The sequence below is a fragment of the Mobula birostris genome, chromosome 19 (assembly GCF_030028105.1).
Source record: "Mobula birostris isolate sMobBir1 chromosome 19, sMobBir1.hap1, whole genome shotgun sequence".
Taxonomy (NCBI): Eukaryota; Metazoa; Chordata; class Chondrichthyes; order Myliobatiformes; family Myliobatidae; genus Mobula; species Mobula birostris.
In genome coordinates this window covers 45864134-45878167 of record NC_092388.1, presented here as the reverse complement: position 1 = coordinate 45878167, position 14034 = coordinate 45864134, and the positions used below count along the sequence as shown (strand labels likewise).

Genomic DNA, 14034 nt, shown 5'->3' with positions numbered 1-14034 from the left:
GCCCTCACCAGCACGAGGAACTGGAAGCAAACCGGATGGTTTCAGCTGCAACCATCTTCTTTATTGTTTCTCCCATTTTGGAGAAAAAAAGTTTGAAGAGGTACTTGAGTACCTCATTTTTCCATAACACTAGACATAATATTCTCTCTGTAATATTTTCTTTTCTGTAGCCAAACGTGTGTAGCCCCCCGGCCAGCCTCAGGGTCGCTCAGCTCGCTGTCGTCTAGGGAAGCAGCCCTCGGCCCCGCCAAACTGGGTAATAGTTTGTGTGGATGCTGTGTGATGTACCCCACCCCACCCAAATAACAGACAATACACAAGATATGATTAAATGATTTACAGTTTATAGATATTACTGGAACTATATAACTAATAGAGAATAAAATATAAAAGGAAAATAAAAGGCGCCACAATTATCAAAGTTCAATGTCTTCGTGCACAAACAGTTGGAGCTCGGGACCCTCCTTCTTCACTCTGCGATCCCCTCGGACCACCTCGACCTGCCGCCTGGGACCAACAACAGTGGTCGACCAGACGCTCCACACAAGTCCGTCTCCGTCTCCTCTCCTCGCCGAACACTCTGAACCTCGGACTCCAGCTTGGGGTCCGACTCCGTTAGTGGACTCACAGCACCTGGTTCATCCTCTGTCTTTCTCTCCTGCCTTCTGCCCAAAAATCTGCGCATCACACTAACTTGCAGACACACAGAAAGAATAACATCTATCCCAATTGGTTTGTTCACCCTCTTATCAGTAACATGATCCAAACAAACTGCTAGCAGGAGGACTTTCTCAGCAGTTAACATAACAAAGAAGCCATTTTAATTAGACTACTCAGTAACAAAAGAAGAAACCCCTTACACATGCATATTTATATTTGTTTCACTATATAAGTTTGAAGGTTTACAAAATTAGTAAGTATTGTTGAAAGATCTGAAAAAGAAAATAAAAATCCAGAAAATTAATTGTATATTAAGTGAACAGATCTCAAGAGGGAAAAATTTGGTGATTAAATGGTAATATGAAAGAAACTATATTTATTTGGTGTAAACATATTAAAGATGTGTATCACAGTTACATAAATAATTCATAGGACAAAGCAACAAAATGATACAAATCTGTAACTATAAATAGCACATGGAAGATTAAGAAAAACTGTGGAATATTGTAATCACAGGACAATTTACAATGACCGATTAATCTGCCAATTGTATGTCTTTGGACTGTGGGTGGGAACTAGAGCACCCAGAGGAAACCCACGCAGTGACAGGGAGAACGCACAGATTTCTTACAGACAGCAACAGAATTGAACAAATTCCAGAACGCCTCAAGATGTAATAGATTCGCACTAATCACTACTCTACCGTGGCACCTGTTATGTAGTGAGAAAGAGATACTTGGATCTACTTATAGATTTGAAATGACTATTCATCGTTACTAGTACATAGTGTCCTAGATGATTGTAAATTTTGCAGAATGCAAAGCTACAGAATTCATTGGCTAGATGATGTATTCTTGGAATCTGAAGAATAAGGAAGAAATTTGAAAGCCTTGTCTTTATTGTGACAGATTCTGTTGTGGAAAGGACCACTCAAACTATCCATTCACCTGGTCAAGCAAAAGCAAACTTATTTTGACAGATGTAGTTCACTAGCTCTCAGTTGCATACATAATCAGAGATATGTTCATCATATCCTATGTAGATACATATAGTTATTGGCATTGGACCACTCAAGTACAAATAAACTCGTGAGGAGTCATTTCTGACATCAACCCTGCATGATTTTAGTGTGTGAAAAAGCCTTTGGTGATCTCATGGTTAGGTGAAATGTGTGCTTTTGCTTGGAGGCCTTCTACACACTTCATTCAGGCATCTTGCTGCACTGATGAGAATGTCTCCAACAAAAGAGATTTGATGGATTATCCAGTGTCATTCACTCATATTGTAAAATCTGCCTCTTTCTTTGTCCTGTACCAGTAAGTCTGTCTCATAATTATTAATGTAAAATGCTAAATAAATGACCCCCCCTCCCCTAATGACCAGCTATATATTGTTGCTGTTTCTTTATGGGCCCTAATATATATTGTTGCTGTTTCTTTATGGGGCCTAATATATTGTTGCTGTTTCTTTACGGGCCCTAATATATTGTTGCTGTTTCTTTATTCAGCGAGGGAATGCCTCATCCTAATGACTTCTATAGCCCTATTACTCTACATGGGCCAAGGTCCCATTTCAGTTATTTGGCAAATCATTTATTGTGACTCATTCAAAACTTATATTTCGGATTGAAAGATCAAATATTCAATACATAGAATTCCAGTTTTTTAAGGGTTTAGATGTAATGTAGACCCAATAGTTCATTCATATCTGGGTCCATTTTAACTATCTAATGGAACGTTGTCAGTTCTTTCCTGCACGCAATTAATGGCAGCACTCCAAGAACATTTATGTCAGAATGCTGTTTTTGGATTTCAGTTTGACATTCAACACTATTGTCCTACAGACCTTGGTGAACAAACTCATTCTGCTTGGCCTAAATACACCACTGTGCAACTGGATGTTGGACTTCCTAACCAACAGACCTCAGAAAGTCAGAGTGCACAACCTCTCCTCTCTCTCCATCATCCTCAACAAGGTTGCCCCAGAAGACTGTGCTCTGAGCCCACTGCTGTACATATTGCTCACACATGACTACATGGCCAAACACCTGAGTAATCACATTGACAAGTTTGCCATTTAACACAATCATTCCAACAGCACTGATCAAAAAGCTCCAAAACCTGGGATCTGCACCTTGTTCCTTGACTTCCTCACCGGAAAACCAGTCTGTGCAGATATTGCTGATAATCAACACTGGTGCAGCTCAAGGATGTGTGCTTAGCTCACTGCTCTACTCCTGTACACCCATGACTGCATGGTTAGGCACAGCTTAAGTGCCATCTACACATTTGCAGATGACAGAACTATTGTAGGCAGAATTTCAGATGGTGACGAGAAGGCATACAGGGACAAGATATATCAGCTAGTTGAGTGGTGTCACAGCACCAACCTTGCACTCAACATCAGTAAGACCAAAAAATTGACGGTAGGCTTAAGAAAGAGTAAGACAAGGGAATACACACCAGTCATCATAGAGGGATTAGAAGTGGAAAGAGTGAGCAATTTCAAGTTCCTGGGTGTCAACATCTCTGAGGATCTATCCTGGGCCCAACATATTGATGCAATTACAAAGAAGGCAGGACATTGGCTATTTTTCATTAGGAGTCTGAGGAGATTTGGCAAATCACGAAAGACCCTCGCAAATTTCTACAAATGTACTGTGGAGAGCATTCTAACTGGCTGCATCACCATCTGGTATGTGGCAGGGGGTGGGGAGGCACTGCACAGGATGGCTACAATAAGTTGTAAACTCATTCAGCTCCATCATGGGCACTAGCCTCCCCAGCATCCAGGACACCTTCAAGGAGTGATGCCTCAAAAAGGCAGTATCCATCATTAAGGACCCCCATTACTCAAGACTTGCCCTCTTCTCATTGCTGCCATCAGGAAGGAGATACAGGAGCTTGAAGGCACACACTCAACGATTCAGTGATAGCTTCTTCCCCTCTGCCATCAGATATCTGAATGGACATTGAACCCATGAGCAATACCTCACTACTCTTTTTTTCTCTTTTTATACTACTTATTTAACTTTTTTATATACTGCTGTAGTTTACAGTTTTTACGATTATGTATTGCAATTGTACTGCTGTCGCATAACAACAAATTTCATAACATATGCCAGTGTTATTAAATCTGGTTCAGATTCTAACACGGCAGTAGTGGGGTTCTGATGGTATTGACTTCAGAACTCACATCACTCATACCCCTCTTTATAGTTTCTTGAAAGGAAAATCCTGCCTGACTAACCTACTGCAAATTTTTGAGGAAATTACAAGCAGGATAGATAAAGGAGATGCGGTAGATGTGGTGTACTTGGATTTTCAGAAGGTCTTTGACAAGGCGCCGCACATGAGGCTGCTTAGCAAGATGAGACAATAGACAATAGGTGCAGGAGTAGGCCATTCAGCCATTCGAGCCAGCACCACCATTCACTGTGATCATGGCTGATCATCCACAATCAGTACCCTTTTCCTGCCTTCTCCCCATATCCCTTCACTCCACTATCTTTAAGAGCTCTATCTAACTCTTTTTTGAAAGAATCCAGAGAATTGGCCTCCACTACCTTCTGAGGCAGAGCATTCCACAGAATCACAACCCTCTGTGTGAAAAAGTTTTTCCTCAACTCCATTCTAAATTGTCTACCCCTTATTCTTAAACTGTGGCCTCTGGTTCTGGACTCCCCCAACATCGGGAACATGTTTCCTGCCTCTAGCGTGTCCAATCCCTTAATAATCTTATATGTTTCAATCAGATCCCCTCTCATCCTTCTAAATTCCAGTGTATACAACCCCAGTCGCTCCAATCTTTCAGCATATGACAGTCCCGCCATCCTGGGAATTAACCTCGTGAACCTACGCTGCACTCCCTCAATAGCTAGAATGCCCTTCCTCAAATTTGGAGACCAAAGCTGTACACAATATTCCAGGTGTGGTCTCACCAGGGCCCTGTACAACTGCAGGAGGACCTTTTTGCTCCTATACTCAACTCCCCTTGTTATGAAGGCCAACATGCCATTAGCTTTCTTCACTGCCTCCTGTACCTGCATACTTACTTTCAGTGACTGATGAACAAGGACACCTAGATCTCGTTGTACTTCCCCTTTGCCTAACTTGACACCATTCAGATAGTAATCTGCCTTCCTGTTCTTGCTACCAAAGTGGATAACCTCACATTTATCTGCATTAAACTGCACCTGCCCACTCACCCAACCTGTCCAAGTCACCCTGCATTCTCATAACATGGTTCTCACATTTCACACTGCCACCCAGCTTTGTGTCATCTGCAAATTTGCTAATGTTATTTTTAATCCCTTCATCTAAATCATTAATGTATATTGTAAATAGCTGCGGTCCCAGCACCAAGCCTTGCGGTACCCCACTAGTCACTGTCTGCCATTCTGAAAAGGACCCATTAATCCCTACCCTTTGTTTCCTGTCTGCCAACCAATTTTCTATACATGTTAGTACCCTACCCCCAATACCATGTGCCCTAATTTTGCACACTAACCTCCCATGTGGGACCTTATCAAAGGCTTTTTGAAAGTCCAGATACACTACATTCACTGGCTCTCCCTTGTCCATTTTCATAGTTACATTCTCAAAAAATTCCAGAAGATTAGTCAAGCATGATTTCCCCTTCGTAAATCCATGCTGACTCGGACCTGTCCTGCCACTGCTATCCAATCTGGAGTATTGTGTTCAGTTTTGGTCACCAAATTACAGGAAGGATATAAATAAGGTTGAAAGAGTGCAGAGAAGGTTTACAAGGATGTTGCCGGGACTTGAGAAACTCAGTTACAGAGAAAGGTTGAATAGGTTAGGACTTTATTCCCTAGAGCATAGAAGAAGGAGGGGAGATTTGATAGAGGTATATAAAATTATGATGGGTATAGATAGAGTGAATGCAAGCAGGCTTTTTCCACTGAGGCAAGGGGAGAAAAAAACCAGAGGACATGGGTTAAGGGTGAGGGGGGAAAAGTTTAAAGGGAACATTAGGGGGGGGCTTCTTCACACAGAGAGTGGTGGGAGTATGGAATGAGCTGCCAGACGAGGTGGTAAATGCGGGTTCTTTTTTAAGAATAACATTTAAGAATAAATTGGACAGATACATGGATGGGAGGTGTATGGAGGGATATGGTCCGTGTGCAGGTCAGTGGGACTAGGCAGAAAATGGTTCGGCACAGCCAAGAAGGGCCAAAGGGCCTGTTTCTGTGCTGTAGTTTCTACGGTTCTATGGTTCTATTACATCTTTTATAATTGATTCCAGCATCTTCCTCACCACTGATGTCAGACTCACTGGTCAATAATTGCCTATTTTCTCTCTCCCTCCTTTCTTAAAATGTGGGATAACATTAGCTACCATCCAATCCGCAGGAACTGATCCTGAATCTATAGAATATTGGAAAATGATTACCAATGCGTCCACGATTTCTAGAGCCACCTCCTTAAGTACCCTGGGATGCAGACCATCACAGGGGAGTTACTAGCATAGATGGTGCATTGGCTGATTGGCAGAAAAGAGAGTGGAAATAAAGGGATCCTATTCTGGCTGGCTGCCAGTTACCTGTGGAGTTCCACAGGGGTCGATGTTGGGACTGCTGCTTTTTACAATGTATGTCAGTGATTTGGACTATGGGATTAATGGATTTGTGGCTAAATTTGCCAATGATACAAAGATGGGTGGAGGAGTGGGTAGTGTTGAGGAAACAGAGAGACTTAGATAGTTTAGGGGAATGGGTAAAGAAGTGGCAAATGAAATACAATGTTGGAAAGTATACGGTCATACACTTTGGTGGAAGAAATAAACGGGCAGATTATTATTCAGATTGGGAGAGAATTCAAAATGCAGAGATGCAAAGGGACTTAGGAGTCCTTGTGCTGGATACTCTAAAGGTTAACCTCCAGGTTGAGTTGGTGATGAAGAAAGCAAATGCAATGTTGGCATTCATTTCTAGAGGTATAGAATATAAGAGCAGGAATGTGATGTTGAGGCTCTATAAGGCACTCGTGAGACCACACTTGGAGTATTGTGTGCAGTTTTGGGCTCCTTATTTTAGAAAGGATATACAGACATTGGAGAGGATTCAGAGAAGATTCATGAGAATGATTCCAGGAATGAAGGGGTTACTGTATGAGGAATGTCTGGCATCTTTTAGCCTGCATTCCCTGGAGTTCAGGAGAATGAGGGAGGATCTCATAGAAACATTCCGAATGCTAAAAGGCCTGAACAGATTAGATATGGCCAAGTTACTTCCCATGGTAGGGGAGTCTAGGACAAGAGGGCACAACTTCAGAATTGAAGGACATCTATTTAGAACAGAGATACAGGTTTCCCCCGCCATCCGAAGGTAGAGCGTTCCTGTGAAATGGTTCGTAAGCCGGAATGTCATAAAGCGAAGAAACAATTACCATTTATTTATATGGGAAAATTTTGTGAGCGTTCGCAGACCCAAAAATAACCTACAAAATCATGCCAAATAACACATAAAACCTAAAATAACAGTAACATATAGTAAAAGCAGGAATGATATGTTAAGTACACAGCTTATATAAAGTAGAAATACTTTTCCACAATCATTGCCTGAACTATTCTCCGTAGTGAAAATCTCACACAAGCACTGTGGGCAAAAACACTGCACAAGCACTCTCCAGTAAACTTCAAGCTATGAAGCTGCCAAATCATACCAAATAACATGTAAAAATACACAGCCGATATAAAGTAGAAATAACATATGTACAGTGTAGTATCACTTACCGGAATTGGGACAGCGCCGAGCACACTGATGATGGTGTGTTAGGCTGAGTCGGAGGTTGGGGTGGTGCAGTGGCCCCCACCCTCTGGGCAGTGACCCGATACATTGCTGCGAAGCATGCAGGGGTCCAGCGGCCGCCCAGTACATAATTAATTAGCATGTTTATTTCGGCTTTTTTCTTAAAGATGTGCTGGTGCCTCCTGGTTACCGCTAAATTCTCCGCAAATCGGTATCTGTCCGCGGCCTGGGTGTTGGTGGTGGGACACTGGGGTGTCATCTTATCATCATCTGTTTCCATTAGAGCAGGCAGCTCATCTTCTTCTATCTCTGCCAGCCTCGATGTCGAAGGTCGAGGTTCGTCGTCTGCTGTGGCTGATGTGGAAGGCTTGCTTAACTGCTGAGCCTCGCGCGTTTTTCTGTCATGCAGTTCTTTGTAAGCACTCAAACCATCCTGCAAATATCCCCTAAACCTACGTACCCTTTCCAAATTAAAGTTGTCTTTCTCATTACTCATTCGGTTTCAATTGCTATCCTTTCCTCTTCCAATTGCATCAGCTCTTCATCTATCTGTTCTTGGTCATGAGATGCCAAAACCTCTTCAACATCATCTTCATCAACTTCCACAAGCCAAACTCACTTTGTCCTTGCTTCATTCACCACGATCAAAACGCTTAATTATGTCTAGTTTTACGCTAAGTGTAACACCCTTACGAGCTCTTTTAGGCTTCTCCGACACCTTAGAACTCATCTTGCAAATGGCTGCTCACAGGCACGTGTTTAAGCAATGCCGGTGAGAATGCAGTTCCGAATCTGGGGGAGAGCAGCTGCTCGGGGCGCACGCTGCTTTTTATTGCACGCTGATTTTTTTTCGTGCGCTGCTTTTTTCGTAACAGTGAAAACACCTTCTGTTAGCAAAAACATGTACTAATGTAGGTCAACACACATAAAAGTTGCTGGTGAACGCAGCAGCCAGGCAGCATCTCTACGAAGAGGTGCAGTCGACGTTTCAGGCCGAGACCCTTCGTCAGGACTAACTGAAGGAAGAGTGAGTAAGGGATTTGAAAGTTGGAGGGGGAGGGGGAGATCCAAAATGATAGGAGAAGACAGGAGGGGGAGGGATGGAGCCAAGAGCTGGACAGGTGATAGGCAAAAGGGATACGTGAGGATCATGGGACAGAAGATCCGGGAAGAAAGACAAGGGGGTGGGACCCAGAGGATGGGCAAGGGGTATATTCAGAGGGACAGAGGGAGAAAAAGGAGAGTGAGAGAAAAAATGTGTGTATAAAAATAAGTAACAGATGGGGTACGAGGGCAGGTGGGGCATTAGCGGAAGTTAGAGAAGTCGATGTTCATGCCATCAGGTTGGAGGCTACCCAGACAGAATATAAGGTGTTGTTCCTCCAACCTGAGTGTGGCTTCATCTTTACAGTAGAGGAGGCCGTGGATAGACATGTCAGAATGGGAATGGGATGTGGAATTAAAATGTGTGGCCACTGGGAGATCCTGCTTTCTCTGGTGGACAGAGCGTAGGTGTTCAGCAAAGCGGTCTCCCAGTCTGCGTCGGGTCTCGCCAATATGTAAAAGGCCACATCGGGAGCACCGGACGCAGTATATCACCCCAGCCGACTCACAGGTGAAGTGTTGCCTCACCTGGAAGGACTGTTTGGGGCCCTGAATGGTGGTAAGGGAGGAAGTGTAAGGGCATGTGTAGCACTTGTTCCGCTTACACGGATAAGTGCCAGGAGGGAGATCAGTGGGGAGGGATGGGGGGGACGAATGGACAAGGGAGTCGCGTAGGGAACGATCCCTGCGGAATGCAGAGGGGGGGGGGGAGGGAAAGAAGTGCTTAGTGGTGGGATCCCGTTGGAGGTGACGAAAGCTACGGAGAATAATATGTTGGACCCGGAGGCTGGTGGGGTGGTAGGTGAGGACCAGGGGAACCCTATTCCTAGTGGGGTGGCGGGAGGATGGAGTGAGAGGTACGTGAAATGGGGGAGATGACTAATGTAGGTCTTTCGTAACAGTGAGGTTTCATAAAGCGAACGTTCGAAAAGCGGGGGACACCTGTATGTAGAATTTACTTTAGTCAGAGGGTGGTAAGTCTGTGGAATTTGTTGCCACGAGCAGCTGTGGAGGCCAAGTCTTTGGGTGCATTTAAGGCAGAGATAGGTTCTTGATTAGCCAGGGCATCAAAGGGTATGGGGAGAAGGTAGGGGAGTGGGGATGACTGGAAGAATTGGATCAGCCCATGATTGAATGGTGGAGCAGACCCGATGGGCCAAGTGGTCTACTTCTGCTCCTACATCTTATGGTCTTATGCTCAGCAGTGGAAACTATGAGCACTTGTGGGAGTGCACATCTCGCACAAAATCAAGCTCCCAGAACACATCCTACACAATCAAGAAAGCTCATCAACACTTGTACTTTATGAGAAGGCTGAGGAGATTAGCACTATGCACATCAAGACCCATGAGCTTCTACAGATGCACAATAGAGAGCATGCTAACATTCTGTATCACAGCATGCTGTGGAAACGGCACTGCAGCAGACAAGGTGGCTCTACAGGTAGTTAAAACTGCCCAACACATCACTGGCACCATCCTACCTGCCATCAAAACCATATATGGAAAGGTGCCAGTAAGAGACTGGTATTATCATGAAGGATCCCATCCACCCTGCTCATGGACTGTTTGTCCCACTCCCATTGGAGGAGAGGTTACATAGCATCCATGCCAGATTCACCAGACTAAAAAAGCAGTTACTTTTCCCTAAGCAGTAAGGCTGATCAACACATCAACCCACTAACCCACCCCTCCACCACTGTTTTTTCTTCTGTCAAAGTCGCCATATGCACAGGCACTCTTGTACCTAGCATCATTTCTATGCTGTGAAAACTTTTGCTTGTTTAAGTAAACAACAGCAGCATGTTGCAGTAGGCTCTGCTATATGTCTGCAGTGAACATTTATGTCAGGTTGTGCAAGCTATTGCAAGATGGTTTATAAAAAAGAGGGAGGAAGACTATGGTGGGATTCAAACACCTGACTAAAGTTTTAAATTTGAAACTAACTATTTTTGTTGGAGTTGTTGATTAACAGTTCACTTCCCTTTTATTTACTTAATCCTTTTATTTCCATTTTCTTCTTGTAGAGTTACAGCTGAAGTAAAGCATAATCCTACTAACACAATTATATGCAAGGCACAGGGGGAATGGAATGGAACCCTTGAATTCACATACAGTAATGGTGAAACAAAAGTGATTGATACAACCAAACTGCCAGAAATAAGAAAAAGAATTCGACCCATCCAAAAGCAAGGATTGTTGGAATCAAGGTCTGTAGAATTAGAACTTTTAAATATTATTGAACTACATCTAATTTTTCAGAGATTAAAATAAAACCTGTTTTTTTTTGAATCTCAAGGAGATTTGTAGATCATCTTAAAACTCTGGAAATTCACTTAATAAATTTCAGTTCAGGTTCATGCTGGCATTGTCAGGATTCCCTGAGTAATACCATGCTGCAGGTAATGATATTTGATACAGCAGGTATGATCTTTGCGGCTACAGTCTAATGCCACAATACATCCTGCAGCTACTAAAGACTTGAAACAGGATGGTTACTGCATTGATGAGAGAAGGCTGAGTTTTCTCGTAAAGGGCAGGAGGGCCTGGACGGGCTGCTGAAGAACTGTGACTACAGAAGGTGTGCTTAAAATGTGAGGTGGCTCAGAGGTCCTCTAAGGCTGTATCCAGCTGGCAAGAGACTGCCAGAGACAACCCATAAGAAAATATGTGCAATCATGAATTTTTGCATTTTGTTGAGAAAACCTGCAAAGGCTGATTTGCCTGATCTGATAGGCTGAAGGAAAAATGGATAAAATCTTCTTTCTGGTCTATAGTTTGGATGATCAAAAGAGCTGTCCTATAACCTCTGTTATGCAGGAGTAAATAGTGGTCTGTCAGATATAATAAAGAATGTGACAGCTTGATTTATACTGAGGCATGGAAGGATATGGAGTTGTATATGCAGAAGGGAATAATTTAGAAGGCTTTTAATTACTTGGTTAATTAGGTCAATGCAACATCAGGGTCTGAAGTGCTTGCTCCTGTGCTGTACTGTTTCATAATGAGAAAACTGATAATGATTTTGAGCTGCAGGTTATATGTGAGGTTGTAGTTGAGGTTGTTTGCAGGAGACAACATCTGAATGAAGACAGAAAATGCAGTGTGAATGTTGGCTTACTGAACAGCAGTGATTAGGCAACACGGTTAAAGGAACATGAATGTTCTCTGAGTAAATAAGAACTTATTTTGTGGATCTCATGATTTAAAATCTCACTTCCAACAAATTCTATGAATTGTACCACTGTTAGTGTCTTTTGGAGGGAATTTATTTTCACAACAAAATGCAGAGAAGTTTGAAAATTCTACAAATAAACAGATAAATTGCCGATGGGCATTATGACACTCAAATATTTACATGATAAAGCTGATATATATTGTTTATATTTCAGTACCTTTGAATGAATTTCAAATAGGCAGGTAGCTGGGTGACTTGTCTCGAGAGGGGAGTAGGTTTGCAGTGCAGAGAATCCCTATGGCAGTTCTCCTAAATTATGTGTGTATACATACACACACACACACACACACACACATATAATGCTTTGGATACTGTTGAGGGGTGGGGGTGGAAATGACCTACCGGGGAAATCCACAGTGTGGCACTGTGGCTCAGAACGGGAGTGGGAGTGGGCGTGGGGGGGGGGTGCCGCGGGGAAGAAAGGGCGTGCAGTAGTGATAGGGGATTCAATAGTTCAAGGAATAGACAGGAGATCCTGTGGATGTGAACCTGGACAGTATGCTGTCTCCCAATTGCCAACACCAGAGACACCTTGGATGAGATCCACAGCATTCTAAAAGGGGAGGGTAGGCAGCCAGAGGTTGTTGTACATATTGGTACCAACGACATAGGTAGTAAAACAGATGAGATCCTGAAGAGAAAATATAGAGAACTAGTTAGAAACCTGAAAAGCAGGACCTCCGGGATGGTAATCCACCTTGCCACTCGCCAGTGAGGGTAAGAATAGGATAATTTGGTAGATGATTGTGTGGTTGAGGAATTGGTGCAATGGGCAGTGTTTCAGATTTCTGGATCTTAGGGATCCATTCTGGTGAAGGTATGACCTGCACAAAAGGAAGGGGTTACACTTGAACTTGAGGAGGACCAATATCCTGCAGGTAGGTTTGCTGGAGCTGTTAGGGAGAGTTTAAACTAACTGCAGTGATAGGGCAGAGGATGAGGCAGTTGTATAAATTACATGCAGCGTGTAGTTTATGACGAAGAATAGGTCGTTAATAGGGCAAAATTGCAGTCAGTGGGATGGGTTAAAGTACATCTTTAAACTAAATAGTAGGGGGTAGGTTTAAAAATGAGAATAAAGTAAAAGGAAGATGAGTACAGGAGAGCTTGCAAGCGTCTCCAGAATAAATAAAATGACAGTGAGTTTAGAAAGGGATAAGAATTTAAATTCTTGAAACATGGGAGCAAAATTGAAAAGGCTGCTGAATACAGGACTAAAGGTGTTACATTTGAATGCACACAGTAGATGATCGTGTAACAGTTAGAAATTAGCAGGTTTGACCTTGTGGGCATCATTGAGTCGTGGCTGAAGGAAGATCACAGATGGGAGCTTAACATCCAAGGATAAACATTGTATCGAGAAGACAGGCACAAGGGATGGTGTAGCCCTGATGGTAAAAAATGAAATCAAATCCATAGAAAGAGGTGACATCGGATCAAAAGATTTAGCATCGTCATGAGTAGAGTTTAAAAAAAAAATTGCAAGGGTATAAAGACCCTAATGGGAATTATATTCAAGCCTCTGAACAGAGGCCAAATTACAATGGAAGATAGAAAAGGCATGCCTGGAGGGCAATGTTATGGTTATGGGGGATTTCAATATGCAGGTAAATTGGGAAAATCAGGTGGGTGCTGCATCCCAGTAGTTAGAATTTGTAGAGTGCCTATAAGACGGCTTTGTAGAGTAGCATGTGGGGGCCGGGGGAAGGAAATTCTCGATTCAGTGTCATGTATTGAATCAGATTTGATTAGGGGAGCTTGAGGAAAAAGAACACTTATCAGGCAGCAATCATAATATGATAGAACTCACTCTGTAGTTTGAGAGAGAGGAGCTAAAATCAGATATATTGGTATTGCAGTGGAGTAAAGGGAATTACAGATGCATGGGATGAGCTGGCTGATGACAGAACAGCAAATGGCTGGAGTTTCTGGAGGCAATTCAGAAACTCCTGCCATTTGATGTACTGCCTTCATCCTTGATAGTGTCTCCTTCCCATCGACTTTGGCCAGCTCATCAGTCTTTAGGATAGATACATTCTAAAGAAGTAACATAGAAACATAGAAAATAGGTGCAGGAGTAGGCCATTCGGCCCTTCAAGCTGCACCGCCATTTATTATGATCATGGCTGATCATCCAACTCAGAACACCGCCCAGTAGTCGTAACCTAAAGGAAGGATGAGGCAAAGGGAAGTCAAAGACAGCATAAAATCGCAAGAGAGGGCACAAACCATAGCAAAAGTAAGAGGGAAGCTAGACGATT

At 43.0% G+C, this 14034-nt stretch overlaps 1 protein-coding gene across 3 annotated transcripts in view; it reads left to right on the top strand.

Annotated features, from left to right (window-relative positions):
- osbpl10b (oxysterol binding protein-like 10b) overlaps positions 1 to 14034 on the top strand; it is a 172082-nt gene that overhangs the window by 139094 nt on the left and 18954 nt on the right. For all 3 annotated transcript variants that reach the window (XR_011889749.1, XM_072283533.1, XM_072283534.1), the window contains one exon: positions 10563 to 10745. Coding sequence is in view for 2 of the 3 variants with exons in the window: in XM_072283533.1 (XP_072139634.1) it covers positions 10563 to 10745 (183 nt within the window). In the remaining variant the exon portion in view is untranslated. The remainder of the gene's footprint in view (positions 1 to 10562; positions 10746 to 14034) is intronic.